Source organism: Cavia porcellus, unplaced genomic scaffold, assembly GCF_034190915.1.
Source record: "Cavia porcellus strain 051 isolate PalLab524CR breed Dunkin Hartley unplaced genomic scaffold, mCavPor4.1 scaffold_23, whole genome shotgun sequence".
Classification (NCBI taxonomy): domain Eukaryota; kingdom Metazoa; phylum Chordata; class Mammalia; order Rodentia; family Caviidae; genus Cavia; species Cavia porcellus.
This window is the reverse complement of record NW_026947506.1, coordinates 377,361-392,519: the sequence shown is the minus strand read 5'-3', so window position 1 is coordinate 392,519 and position 15,159 is coordinate 377,361. Positions and strand designations below refer to the sequence as shown.

General features: G+C 46.1%; 1 protein-coding gene across 1 annotated transcript in view; it reads right to left on the bottom strand.

Annotated features, from left to right (window-relative positions):
- The window catches only part of Sh2d4b (SH2 domain containing 4B), a 120,167-nt gene that overhangs the window by 50,726 nt on the left and 54,282 nt on the right, over positions 1-15,159 (bottom strand). The window contains exons 2-4 of the mRNA XM_063233696.1: positions 14,817-14,976; positions 13,567-13,714; positions 2,045-2,192 (exon numbers count right to left, since the gene is read on the bottom strand). Of these exons, the coding sequence (XP_063089766.1) occupies positions 2,045-2,192; positions 13,567-13,714; positions 14,817-14,976 (456 nt within the window). The remainder of the gene's footprint in view (positions 1-2,044; positions 2,193-13,566; positions 13,715-14,816; positions 14,977-15,159) is intronic.

Here is a 15,159-nt window from a genome sequence, read left to right as displayed (position 1 = left end):
AAAAGCTTGCAGCCACACAAAAGCTGGTGCAGGACCAGTTAAATGCAGGCCACATTGTCCCAAGTAATTCCCCTTGGAACACACCTATGTTTGCTATTCAAAAAAAGTCGGGGAAATGGAGGCTGCTACAAGACCTTAGGGCAATAAATAAGACAATAGTCTTAATGGGGCCTCTACAGCCAGGCCTCCCCTCACCCAGTGCCATTCCACTGGGGTTTTTTTAAATTGTCATAGATCTTAAAGATTGCTTTTTCTCTATTCCTTTACATCCAAATGACCAAAAGCATTTTGCCTTCAGTCTCCCAACAATTAATTTTAAAGCCCCTATGCAGAGATTTCAATGGTGCATCTTGCCGCAAGGTATGGCTAACTCCCCCACGTTATGCCAGTCTTTTGTAGCCACTGCAATACAGCCAGTCAGCGATCATTGGCCACATATCTATATTATTCATTATATGGACGACATCCTCTTGGCAAGAGATGACCAAAACCAAACCCTAAGGTGCTACCAGGACTTACAGGTTGCCTTACAAGAGGCTGGACTTCAAATAGCCCCTGATAAAGTACAGCTTACTGATCCATATACATACTTGGGTTTTCAATTATGTGGCACTCAAATACTCTCTCCAAGGCCCCAACTGAGGCTTGATGGCCTCAGAACACTTCATGACTTCCAAAAGCTATTGGGAGACATTAATTGGCTCATACCATTTTTAAAACTAACTAAACATGATTTACAGCCCCTTTATGCACTGCTTTGGGGAGACATAGATCCAACCTCCCTTCTCCCCCCCCACCCCCGAGAGCTTACACCTGATGCCAGGAGTGCGCTCAGTAAAGTAGAAGAGGCTATTGCTCAACAAACTGTTTCCTTTATGGACTACAATGAGCCTTTACAGTTTCTCATTTTTAATACAAAGCTTTGTCCCACAGCAGTGTTCTGGCAACAAGCTCCCCTCATGTGGGTCCATTTATCAGTCTCCCCAAAAAGAACACTCCTGCCTTATTTCCAGGCTGTCTCAGACCTGATAATTCAGGGTAGAAAGCAAGGAAAATGTTACTTTGGCAAAGAACCAGACATTATCATTTAACCTTTTACAAAAGACCAAATAGATTGGCTACTTCAGACTACGGAAGTGTGGCCTATTGCCTTAGATTCCTTTTCAGGAACTATTGACAATCATCACCCTCCAAATAAGCTAGTTGACTTTGACAATCGTCACCCATTTATATTGCCTAAGATCACAGTTACACAACCCCTCTCTCGTTCTAAAACAGATGCCGCTTGTTTCAAATGTGGCCAAAGTGGCCACATGGCTTGTGATTGCAAAAGAAAAAATCAAAATCAGTCCTCTACAAAAAAAAACAGGGCTATGTCCTAGATTTAAGCAGGAGAGGATTATGGTTAATGTAGGCAGACACAGTGCTGATAGGAGAGAGAGAGACAGAGAGGCAGCAATGGGCTGTCACTCAGCTCCCTACAGCTCTCCACGCCCAGCTCCTTCCTGAGTCAGTTCCATGCTTGCATCCTTCCTGCCCAACAACAACAACAAATTCTGGGCACATAACAAAACACCACCTAGCAAGCCTGGCACCACTTCCTCGTTCCGTTTGACTTTTTACACCTGTGATGCTCCCCGGGCTTACACCACGCACACTTCCAATGCTGTCACCACAGCTCTGCACACTCTGGGCCACCACAGCTCCTGTGCCATGAAGCCTACATGTGTGTCTTGTGCTCCGCTGGTGAGTCCCTCCAATGTAAGGGCCAAGACACCTCACCTTGGGGTCCCCAGGATGTAGCACAGAGCCAGGAATTATTGGCAGCTCGGAAAATGTGGCATTTGACTTACTAACACCAGAATCTCCAGAACAGGCATGGAAACCCTCAAGCACATGCCCCGGCCCTCTGGGAGCATGGTGGACACAAGCACAGTGAGCCCTGGCAAAGACCTGTGTAGGAGTGAGTGGGTCGCAGTGTTGCCACCAGGGCATGGGTGGCGAGTCAGGGCTGGGGCCTCCCTGGGGCAAAAGTGCTACTCACACTGCTCTTCCCATTCGAGCTCCTCACGCTCGCTGGTCTGGCTGTGCAGCTGCGCCCGCTTCAGGCTCCAGTACAGCTCCTTCGCCCTCCGCGCCTCCTGCAGGCGAATCTGCTCCTCTCCTTGCTTCCTCTCCTCTTCTTCTTTCCTCTAAAAAGTCAGAGACAGTGACATTAGGGGACTGTAACCCCTCAGAGTAAAGAAGTGCCTCTGTTAGTCTACAGCAAGCAGGGGCCGAGCTGAATTTGGGTGGGCTGGACCACCATGACCACTCCACGCTCAGTCCCTACCCAGGTGGAGGCAATAGTTACACTTAGTGAGAATTATATCGTAGCTCAGAGTAGAGCACTTGCCTAGCAGGCACAAGGCCCTGAGTTTAATGCTCAGTACCGGGAAAAAACCCAAATGGGTCAAACCACATGGAGGAATGTGTGCACTCTAAGGCTTTCTGCAAAGAAGAGCCTGGGCCACCCTTGGACTTGCTTCCTTTGGGGGCCAAGAACGGAGGCAGCAACAGGAGGGTGCTTGGTCTTCTAGAGGCAAATTAGCAGGACGTGAGCTCACCTAACCTGTAGTCTGCACAAGGTACTCCTGAGACAGTGGTTTGGGGACCCAAAATCTCTCACTTCTATCCCACTTCAAGTTCCAGAAAGGTTGTCTGTGTGTCTGTGTGTTTGCTTTTGGTTACAGAGAAGTAATGCATTCATGTGAGGCAGGAACTGTGACCTTACAATGACTTCTACTGGAAAATAGCCACCTTCAAATTTATTTCAGCCAGCGCAACCTCTCCACCCCTATCTAGCACATACAGGCTGCATTTACCTCAGGCTCTTCTCCCCTATATCCATGTGTTTGTTGACTGATACCAACTCTTGATTTATCAATTCTGAACATTAAATTATGTCTTTTATTTGAGCATGTGAGTTTTCAGACCTTAAATTTCCCACAGCAGTGAATACCTGTACTTTTCTTCTTCTCATCCACACAATAAATTTGCGTCACAATCATGGGTCAGTAGAGTTAGTTCCCTGTGAAGCCAAAGAGGAAGCTATTTTCACCAGTTCTAGAAGTACATTTTTAAACCTTTTAGCTTTTCTTTTTTTTTTTTTTTTTTTTTTTTTTTTTTCCTTTTTATCGGTACTGGGGATCGAACTCACGACCGCCTGCTTGCAAGGCAGGTGCTTATGCCGCTGAGCTAAACCTCCAGCCCCACCTTTTAGCTTTTCTAAACTTTGCATGTATCTTACAATTTCCAGTTTGTCGTAGTTTTTCTTCTTAAAATAATGTTTATATAATTGATGGCATCTTAAATTCAGTCAAATATGGAAATAAGATGGCTTTTTCTTTTCATCTCTTTGTCTGATCTCTCCTAGGTTCATACCTGTTTTTTACCTGTTGTAAGCTGGCTGTGAATCTTCCAGCAGATGTGGCAAACCCTTTGCCAGGTTTGACCAAGTTTGCTTTCCTATAATGCCCAGCACAGCAGTTGTGCTTCTCCAGAGGGAACTCCTGCCCAGGGTCACGTCTTCTTCCCTGATCTGAACACACCATAGTCCAGGGCCTCCCATCCGCCCTGGGCCTACCTCTTCACCTTCCCCAGGAGAGCCTCTGTTCCTTTCTTGGCCACGCCTTCATTTTTTCATCAATGTATTTCCTAATATTTCTGAGTCCTTACTTATCTGAACATGTTGATATGCTACTTTCACAGGTTTGCTAATTTAGCTGAGCAGAGAGCTGGATTAAAAATTATTTTCCTGCAAAGTGCTAAAAAAGCTTTTACTGCCTTCCTTGTTTTCCAGAGTTCGGCACTGCTGTTCTGATTCTCACCCTTCCACATAGCACGTGAAGTTTTTTCTCCAGAAGCCTTTAGGGTCTCTTGGAACTGTTTTAAAGGGTGGGCCTTGGCGTGGATTTTCTTTTCTTCACTGTGTTGGGTGCTTGGGTGCTTTCAGTCTAGAGTCTCAGTCTGTATAGTGTGATGTGTGTTCTTTGCTTAGGAGTTCTTCGATAATTTCTTCTCTCCTTTCTTCTTCTTTGTAGGACTGCTACTTAGCAAGCACTTGTTTTGAACTGATCTCAAAGGTGCTTTATCAGTTCTTTCTTGTTTGCCATCTTTTATCTTCTCTGTCCTACTTCTGGGTTGATGTCCTGATCTACTTTGGGACTTCAGATGTAAGGTTTTAGGGGTCCCTGCTGTGACACTGGCCAGGGTCTTCTCTGTCTCTCCTGAGTGCTATCTGGCCAGCAGCATTCCGGGTGTCAGCTGGGGAAAACACTACAGGCAGGATCTGAGCAAGTGGGATCCGTGGCCTGAATACCATGACTTTGCAGTAATGTATCTCTTTGTAAATTTTCCCAGGGTGGCAGCAATGTTGTCCTGCTAAGTCACTCATCCTGGACTAGATCCCATGTATGCTGTGGTCCCCATTTCCTCCCCACCCTGCCTGCCCTCACCCCTATGCAACAAGTTGACCTGATACCCCAAGGAACTCCAGGATTCATATATTTGGCACCAGCAGGGGCCCGGGGCCTGTGCCTTAGTTCCAGGAAGTAACCAACAAGCAGATAAATTCTGTTGGTCACCATGGTATCTTTATCACAAGACCACATGAGACTGGGCTGCAGAATAAAGCTAACAGGCTCTAACTGTCACTACAAAGACCTTGCAAACACTTACTCACCAGCCCTGAACACCATAAGATAAACTAGCTCTGAGTCACACGGGGTCAAAGCTTCACCTCCCACTTTAATACTTGTCCTTCTCCTGCTCTCCATCCTGCCTAATAGAGCCCTGAACCTTTCCTTTTCAACTCCCCTCTCCCTCTGGTCCACGGCGTCACCAAGAGAGTCCAGATGAAAGGAAAACACCTGAGTGCTTCCAGTCACCCCATCATTTGTAAGTGGAGAACATCCAAGCCAGAGAAGGGGTCGACAGGGTAGGCCAAGGGTGGTATAAAAATCCAGATGGGGAGACGCCTCTTGGGAAACCAAGAAGAGATCATGTCAAGAAATGGGAGTGGCAAACTGAGCAGAAGATGCCGCAAAAAAAGGACACAGAAGCCTCTCTGGCTGCTGGATGTGGCCACAGGAAGAGATGGCAGAGTTTGACAAGGCAGCCCCAGCACCCAGTGGCTTTGGAGGGAGAGGAGATGACCACAGGCAGCCATGGTCAGCTGTTCAGGAAGCTCTTATCCTGTGAAAAGAAAGTGAGATGAGGAGAAGCACTGGAGGGGAAGGTGGGCTTAAAAGAGATATGGTCTACAAGGCTGAGGTAGGAGGATCGCGAGTGTGAGTGCAGCCTGGGCAACATAGTGACTTAGCAAACAGAGCTGGAAACGCAGCTCTTTGCAAAGGTCCTAGGTTCAGCCCCAGTACCACAAACAGGAGCAGCAGAAGCAGCAGCAGCAGCAGCGATCATCACAATAAAGATGTGGGGCGGGGGAGCTGCGATGAGCAACACCACAACAGAGTTCCTGAGCCGTGCAGAATCGGAACCAAGCCCTCTGAGACTCCAGCATGAAAGAAGCAGAGTCACTCCCAAGGCCTACTTCATGCACTGCACCTCAGCAGTGCGGGAGCCAGGCTTCAGCCAGTGCTGCGAGCAGCCAACTTCCTGGTCCTTCCCAGGGCTCCCATCTGATGCCAGCCCTGCACTCTAGGTGCCCAGCACACCAACAAGGCAGCACCCTGTGGCCACTGCTGGAGTCTCCAAGGGAGCAGCCTGTCAGCCTACCCCCGCCCCTCCGCTGGGCCTGCTCCTGCTCCCCAGACAGATTAGGGGCACAAGAACTTGCTCAGGCCATAGGAACACACAGCCCAGACCATACCAGGAGGTAGAAAGCTGTTCCCTGGCCATGGCACTGTGGAGATCACAAAGCCACCCTGGAGACCCCACCCATCTCTGCAGAGGCTGCCTCAGCTTCCCGAGGGCTATGTTTGATTTTGTCTTTACTTAACTTCGGGCTTCTCCTGTAAGAGAAATCATCAGGTATTCAATGTCCCAGGTCTGATTTATTTCATTGATTTATGCACTGAGGTCTCAAGGTACATCTGTTTTCCTAAGAATGACTCAACTTTATCTTTCTTTCTGGGGTCCTGAGAGACAAAGGAAAGGCAAGTAGAAATAACTAAATATGATAGATATATACTGGATATTGGAGATGAATATAATTATTACATATTATAAATATATACTAATAAAAAAGAATTGAAAAAACAGATTAGAGTTAGTCTGAATAAAAGAAAACTACCTAAAACATTGACTAACTGTGCATTACATCTTTAGTTCCATAATACATGTATTACACATATAGAAAGCAAGGCGGTACAGGGTCAATTCCATTGCATCTGTCTCGGGGAACTATCCTCTGAGTGTGGACTGCCCATGGTCAAATTTCTCTCTCATAATGACCCAATCATACTGGTCCCACTCATCCTGAAGATTTTCTTTTTACCATATCGTGTTCCCCTGAAAATAAGACCTACCTAGGAACTAGTCAGCCTTAAAAACTGGACACCAACAGTACCAGCCCCAGTGGCCTGTCCTCACCGTGCTGCCGTCACTGTTCCCTTGTGCGCTGGCTCCTTCGTGAGGTGGGCTGGTTGGAACTGGCACTTTTCACCCCGTTTTCAATAATAAGACCCGATTAGGTCTTTTTTCAAGGAAAGGGGGTAATTACCTCTGAAAGAGCCTGTCTCCAAATACAGTTACCTTCTGGACACCGGCAGTTAGGATTTCAATATGTGAATTTGGGGGAGGCCCAAATTCACCCCAAAATAAGGAGGCTTCTCCCCAGAGAAGAGTCATGCTGGTCACCATGGACAAGGGGCACTGTACCACCCAACCCAGCACGTGGTGTTCCACCTCCTCCAGTGGCCACCTGTTCTTCGGGTTACCTCCAAGTGGGACTCTAGCAGGCAGCCCAAGATCAGAAACCTGCTCCCTCTCACTGGGAAATGACTGGCCATTTACTGCAACAAAGGCAAGCTCTGCCCAAGGACCGGATGACAAAGAACATAGTTGGCAACTCCAAATAAACTGAACTGCATCTTTTTTGTCAAGGTCTCGCTAAGATGACTCAACTCTCAGGGATGAAATGCCCTAAAATCCTCTCTGTTGCTGCAGCCATCAGGGTCCCTTGGCCGGTCTGAGATCATTGAGGTTCACAGCCAAGTGGCAGATTTGTGACCGCTGGCATTCTATCCAGGGTGCAAACCGCCCTGCTCTGGCTGCTCCAAGCCTCAAAAAGCCCCCAGGCTTTCTCACCTGCCTTCTCCTGATGACCCATCAGTAACAGCACATTGCAGGAGCCCTCAGAGGCCCGGGGCCACCTCTCCCAGTGGAAAGTGTCACCAAGACAAGTGAGGCATCATGGCGGTGTTCATCCAGCCCCCAAAACACCACTGGGCTCTGCCAGATAGGCACTGCCGTGGGCAGGGCTGCAGCTGTGTCACACATGGAGTTCTCACCCAGTTCATGTTCAGAGTAGGTGCTCACAGCTGAGTGGGGGGTGGGTGATTAGTGAGGTGTGAAGGTAACACTGCCCTGGTTTGTGTGACCTGGGAGAGGGTAGGCCAGACTGAGTTGTCTTGTTCATGTCAGCCTTGTCAGGAGGGAATCAGCAAAGTCTAAATTTTCCAAGAGAAAATTAAGAAGTGGGGAGTTTTCCTCCCATGTACAATCTTGTTGAGAACAAGGCAGCAATAGATTCTGCAACTGGAGAGGACGTCATCCAGTGGCCCAAATGAACACCTACCTAAAGGGGGTGAAAAGAGAATGACCTCAAGTGGAAGATGGAGAGAAGCTGAAGGAATCTTTACTGTGTCTGCTTTTGTCAGGTAAACTAGGAGCAGGGCAGGGAAAAGGCCACACAACAGCGGGAGACCACAGCAGGAGCCTCCCTGAATCCTGCTCTGTGATCTGAAGGGAGGAAGCAGGCGGAGGCAGTCTTACTGTTAAGAAACCAAGATGGGTGACACAAATTATATCAGGACCCTGTTTTTTCTAAAGGAGCCTTTCCTATGCAAGGGTTGCATTCAAATGGCATGAGTCACAACAGAATGGATTTTATAAGCAGATTTCCAGCTGTCTTTTTTACTTAGCAACCATGGATTGTAAATGGGTCCATTTTTGCCACCATTAGCCTGATATCAGAGTCGAGTACTTCGTTCTCCAGTGAGATGCTCCAGAAACTCACAGCAAAACAGTCAGTAATATGTTTTGCCTAACAAGTGTGACCATTGCAGTCCTCCTGAGCCAGACCCCGAACCTTATCATGAGGGTACCATCTTCACAAGCTGCAACGGAGGCAAAAGCTGTCTTCCCCTAGTTCCCTCCTCACCAGTTCCCACCCTACCCCAGTTACCCCCTAAACCAGCGGCCCTGCCCTGCACAAGCATCTCCCTCTGCTTGGGGGACCCCGCTCTTCTTCGCCCCAGCAAGGCAGTCAATAGTCTCTCTCCTGGCTCTGGGCTTGGTAAATTCTTCCACCTCCTGTGTCACCAGCCAGCCGTGGTAAAGCCCTTTTTGTTTCAAAGCATCCAATTGTGAAATAACTGCACAGGATGAAGAGATTTCCAAAAAAACTGAGTATTATGATGGACAATTTATTTAGATGTTTATGTAATTTATAAACCATGAACCACCAGAAGTCATTACAGATTTACGCATTTTATAAAGTACAAACCTTAGGAGAGTGGCTACCATCTCCTAAGGAGGAGGAGGCAGGGACAAAAAATGGCAATGTGAGATGTCAGTAGCTTCAGCAATTAGATAGATAGATGATAGACAGAGATATTACCCGAGAAGCACTGAGCCACCCACCCCTCCAGCTGTTTTTGTTGTTTCATTTAAAGAAAAGTTCCCTTGCTAAGTTGTTCAGGCTGGCCTCACACTGAGGTCCTCCTGCCTCAGCTTCTAGAGTGGATGGGATTGCAGGCAGGCACCACTAGCCCTAGCATCATTTTTTTAATGTGAAGCAAACATGGAAAATATCAAAGTTTTTAATTTGTGACTTAGATGGCCAAATATTTCTGTTATTTTTCTATGCCTTTTTGTATATATAGATGTCTTCTTAAAATTTTTGCAAAAAATTTTCAATAGAAATTTTTTGAAAGTACAATCATTTCTTTTCTCCAGATCGAAGCCAGTCTCAAAGCCAGCACTGCCTCAACGGGAGAGGAAATCAACCCCAACTCCCAAAGTGGGACGTGTCAGAGGATTTGCCCAGCCTATGCAAGCCACCACAGAAACATTTGCAGATAAGGTTCCTTCTGTGCTTATAATCTGTTGGGATAAAGAACTCGACACAGCAAAAGGAAAGCACACTAAGGACAAATCCAATCAGCAGGCCCCAGCACACACAGCTGGACCGGCCAGCTCCGGTCTTCCTGGAGACCCCCTGCAGCTGGCTCTTCCACATGAAGACAAATCAGGACGGCTGTTTCCACTAAAGAAGAAACATTTCCATCTACCAAGTTAGTCTTTAAGACAAAACAAACACATTATAACTATAACTTCCTTCAGAAATAACAACAGATGCCTGCATGGGAACCCGGTACCTCTCCACAGCCCTTGGCGCTGAGAACCCCGCCATTTCTCTCCCTTCTATCATCAAGGCTTTCAAGGAGATCCACTAATCAGATCTCCAGCAGTAACTGAGTCCCTCCACGATCTCCATGTGAACTGGCCTATGACCCAGTTGCCCTGAACTGTCCTTGGGCATCTGGGGCTCAGCCTCATGCGGGCAGTGGGAGACCACAATGGAACGAGTGAGTATCAGTGATAGAGTTATAAAAAAAAAAAAAAAGTAGCATGGCCTCCCCAGCAGTCTAGATAGTCACAAGCAAAATCCAACAATGTCAGCATCTCTCCCCTTGGATTAGGTTGGACATCCATTGCAGAATTATGGTGGATTTCAGTGCATGTGACAAGAATCACTGTGGCTCCACAGAGCAGTGTCCTTACACGTAGGAGAGGCGAGCTGAAGGGTTCTTAGGATTTTACCAGCAGTCTGAAAACTGAGGCTCCCAGATCAAATCTGGCCTCCATCTGTTTTTAAAAGTGAAGTCTTATTGGAACTCAGCGCGTGCATTCTTTTCCATAGAGCTGCAGCTGTGCTACAAGGGCAGAGAGAGGAGTGGGACCTCGGTGGAATTGCCCCACTGCCTAAAATATTCCCCCAGGCCTTTCTAGGAACTAGCTTGCTAACACGTGATTAATGTCATGATCTTCAGAACTGTCTTTCAAACTGTTCAGCAAAACAACAATGACATAGATAACAGACAGACTGACTGCATGTGTATGTACATATACACCGTGTATACATACACATGAAAAAGAGTGCATATTTCACAAAACAGTAATCTGTAAATTTGAGTGGAAAATATAAGTATTAATTCTATATTTATTTCATGTTCTTTGTATGTTTGAAATTTAATAAAATATAATATCTAATTGCTTTATTTAAAAACTCAAGATAATCTTCCCTGAAAAGTTACAACTCATGGAAAGTTAAATAAAGAAATCAGTAACTATATACATATATACAGACACTGATACATACTCTCACATAAAAATAAATCAACACATGCAATAGTTGCAAACTAATGGGGATGACTGATAGAGCAGCTGAACCCCATGCCAAGAACCAGAACACACTGGGAGGTCCACACGAAAGGTTTTAATCAAAAGATACAGAAGCGGCTCTTCACCCAGAAGACCACAGCAAGGTGCTCAGGGCCAGGCTGAGTAGGGTTTTCATCAGGAGTCAAAGGGGAGGGAAGGTATTATTTAGGTCATGGGCTGAGAGCTGTGGGTGGCTCTTGTACTTTCCATGAAACATGTCTTTTTCTGGAGGAGCTTGGCAGTGGCGCTTTCTGTTACAAGGAGTATTTCCTTGTTCTTGTGGTAAGGTAATGTGGCAACAGACCTTTTGTCCCTATGTTTGGGCTTTTACAATGGTGGGGAAATAGGTCACTGTTGGCCAGATCTATCAATGACCTCATTCAAAATTGCAATGAACAATATTAACCCTAAGGTTTAATTAAAAATAGAAATGTAGAACACCCAAAGTAAATAAATTTTACCAAGATCCAAAATGTAGAACTATATAATTATTTATGAATTACTGAAGATATTCAGCATTAGGTGATCAGTACATTTTATAGGCGTTTAATAAACTTTAACAAAGATGAACAATTTTAAGTAACAGAAGAAATATATCACATTCCTGAAGAAGGAAATTCAATGATTCAATACTGTAAAAATTCTCTATTTTTCATAAACACAGCTCTTACATTGAAGCAATACCAGTGAAAATCACCGTAGTTTTTGCAGTTGAGGGAAAGACTAGGAATAAAATGATTCAAAAGTTCCCCTAGCAGGAAAAAAAAAAAATGAGTAAGATTAGCCAGGGACATTTTATTTGTGTGTTTAATTTTTGGTATCAGAGGGTCAAATTCACAACCTCATACATGCCAGGCAGGCACATGTGCCACTGAGCTACAGCCCCACCCCTGCCAAGCACATTTTGAAAATGAAGACTAACAATGCATACAAAAATGTATTTTAAAGCTACAATAATTAAACAGGTAAGTGTGGCTCAGAAACAATAAATCACAGAAGATAACATATGAAAAGGTCCAGAACTATGTAAACAGTAAAATTCCAATCAAGGAATCAATCAAGTCCAGTAGAAAAGGAGAAGATAGATTGTACTATAAAGGATGTTATAATAACTTGCTAACTATTTGGGAAAAAATAAAGCCACAGTCTTATATCATTACACTCTGCAAGGCAAAAAAAAATTTTTTTAACGCACAGAAATAAGATCATGAAAACTATATAAAAGATACAGATTAGTATTTTTATAAACTCATGGTGACACAGATCTTTCTGAGCATAGAACAAATGATAAAGATTTGGTGAATAAAATTTTTAAACTTCTGCACATCTGAAAATACTATAACCATAAGTAAGAGAAAAAACCCAGTAACAGAGAAAAATTCTTGCAACATAAATGATTTTTTAAAAAACTAGTGTCCTCACTATCCAGTCATTTTGAGGTGAAGGACTATTTTTAAATGGGCAAATGCCACAAATATACTGACAGATAACTCCTGCCCAATCCTGGTCTGAAAGTCTGGACCAGAGGTCAGTCTGCCAAGGGTGACTCCAGATCCCGTTAAACACCTGCCTGAACAAGCTCAGCGTGACCAGAAAGACATTCTGTTGACCTAACCAGCCCAACTGTTGGGCCCTCACTGCCCTTCCTGGAGCACTTGCTAGAAGGAGCTCCCGGTACTGTGTATGCATCTCTCACAACTCAGAAGCATCTCTCTCCAGGGCTCAAGGGCCATCCCACTGAGATATCCTCATTGGGAAAGCAAGGTCTGCCCTCTCCAGTCTCTGCCCACAGACAGGACAGAGCCCAGACTTGAGCACCCGCCCCAGCAGACACAGCTGTTGGTGGATCCACACTGACCAGCCTGATGCATTGTTTCCAACTCTCTGCGAAGCTGCTCTTCCCTCTCCCTCCCTGTGAATAAAACAGTTTACAAGCATATGTCATTCCACTTCTCTGCCCCATTCACACACTCACATGGCCTCTGCACAAGCTGGAAACCAGCTCTCTATCTCTCCATTGCAACAGTCACTGGGGGAAAGTTTGTTTTCACAGCCTTAACTCACGCCTGGCTGTATTTGTCTGTGACACTGAACTCACAAAATAATACAACACTGACATGTAGCACAATTATCTTTTTCATTTCTGTGGGTCTGTCTTTTCTTTGGTTTTTATACTATAAGATGTATTATTCCTATACCAAAACAAACAAGCAAAAAAATAAATAAATAAAGGTTAAAATAACTCAGAATGAAGAAAAGAAAAAAGTGTGTCCATAATTTAAACTTCCTACCAGAGAGCAGAAAAGCCCCTCTCCGATGCCAAGGTCTCACAGAATAAGTAGACATGAAGAGCTACCAAACAATTCCCTATCCTTGCCCCCAAAATATCTAAGTACAAATATCTAAATCCTCTCTATCAACCAAATCCTCATTAATGACTCAAGCAGAATGTTCTCTTTGCCCAGTTATTAGCAAAAGGGAAGTGATGGCTCAGGGAGTTAGGTGAGCTTCCCAGGGTCACTAGCAGTAAGCAAGACAGGAAGAGCGTGGTCCCACAGTGGCCTGACCAGAGACCCAGGCCTGCCAGGCCTCTCTCCAGGACCCTTGGTGTGGGGTGTGGAAGCCTGGCTCTGATCCTGACACTGTCCCCAGCAACCTGAAGCCTTGGAAGCTCTCTCCCACTATCTGACAGCCCAGTTTCTTCCTCTGTGCACTGAGAAGTGGACAAGCCCAAATCGTTACATCAAGTTCTCCCCTGCCCAGACATGCCAGATTTCTGTTCTCAGGAAGCACCCACTGACCACCAAGGGCCAGAGACAGGTCCAAGCCAGAGGTCAGCCCCAGCAGCTTCAAGGACTGGAGCAGACATCTACACACAGGGGCCCTGCCCCGCCCCACCTTGAATTCCTCATGGATGCGTTCCTCCAGGATTTTGGCAGCCTTGCGGTCCTCCATCTCCACTTTCCACTTCTCTGCCAGGATCCGGGCTTTTTCATTGGCCAGAGCATCCCGGAACTTCTTGGTGATCTCTGCTTCCTTCTGTCTCCTTTCAAGAAAGCACCAGCAAGAGTAGCCTAAGTGAAAGCCTGAAGGGCCACATCACTGTGGGTTCCAGATACTACCGTGCGAACTCTTTCCTGGCTTCCAGAATAGCAAATACTGACTATGGACTTCAGATAACAACAGAGAGAAATCTCTCCTGGCTTTTAGAATGGCAAATACTGAAGATCAACAAAATTCAATCTTGGCAAAGGATGGAAGAAGTAGCACTCTCACATAGGACGTGCTGAGCAGCCAATCCTTTTTGGAAGCACCAAACACTAGGTTGGGAAATCCCATATCTCACTCGAGTGTACGAAGGGGCATGAAGAAAATGTTCATCAGATATTCATAGCAGAAAAGGGCAAGAAATTCAAATATTTATCAATAGGACCAATAAGATGGTTTTCCCATATAATAGAATGTGATAATCTTCAATGGTCATGTGGATTTGTATCTATTAACTTGTGAAGCTGTGAATAAAACAGTTTACAAGCATATGTCATCTAAATGCTCACTGTGGTTGTCTTAGGTGATGGGTGTGGTTTGTTCTTTCATTTATTCTATGTAAGTTTGAATGTTGTTTACATGTCTTTATGATTTTGCAACTAAAATACTGTCATTCAAAATTGGGCTGGAGGCATTGGAGTCCATTCATTACAGATTTCTAGGTCTGGTGGAAACATTAGTGTCCATGAAAGAAGGCAGACTCCAAACCTCACCTGGTCTCACCTGTCCCTCTCCGTGAGAAATGGGAACAGGAAAGGAGCCAATGAAGAACAGAAATGAATCCAATTTGCTCTCCCGTGCCTGTGACAGCCACAAGAGAGCAAAGCAAGTACACATGGTGTACGGATCTGGGGGAGGCCTTCACATGACAGGGGGCCGGAGGGAACTTCCAGGCCCACACCACCATGGGTAAGCTCAGCCCCAGGTCAGCTGACTACCAGTCCACAGAGCCAGGATCTGAGCCCGCTGGGTCAGCTGACATGGACTCCAGTGCTGGGGTCACCTCCTCTCAGCAGGGCTCAGGTGACTGCCACCTCCTGCCTCCCTCCTGCCCTCTCCCATCCTCCAAACCCACCCCAAGCTCAGCCCGCACCCCTCACCAGAGCTCCTCAGCTTCCCTCTGTGCCTGTAGCCGTGCCTGCTCAGCAATCAGCTCCTCTGAGATCTCTTCATAGGGCTTGTCGCCAGGGCCTTCTCCCATGACCCAGACCCAGACCTCGCCGTCTGCTCCCAGGAGCCACTGGATGTGCCTGTTGCTGGCTGCCATACAGGAGGAGGAGAAACACATCTGCTCTTTAGTCAGTAAGGGAAGAGCTAAGGTAGCCATAATGCCTAACATCCAGCAGAGGCTCCCAGGGAGATGCAACCCAAGGGCTCCTCCCTGCCCTCCTTACCTCCCTTCCTTCTAGGGAGCTGCACAGCAGCCCATCCAGGCTGCTGGAC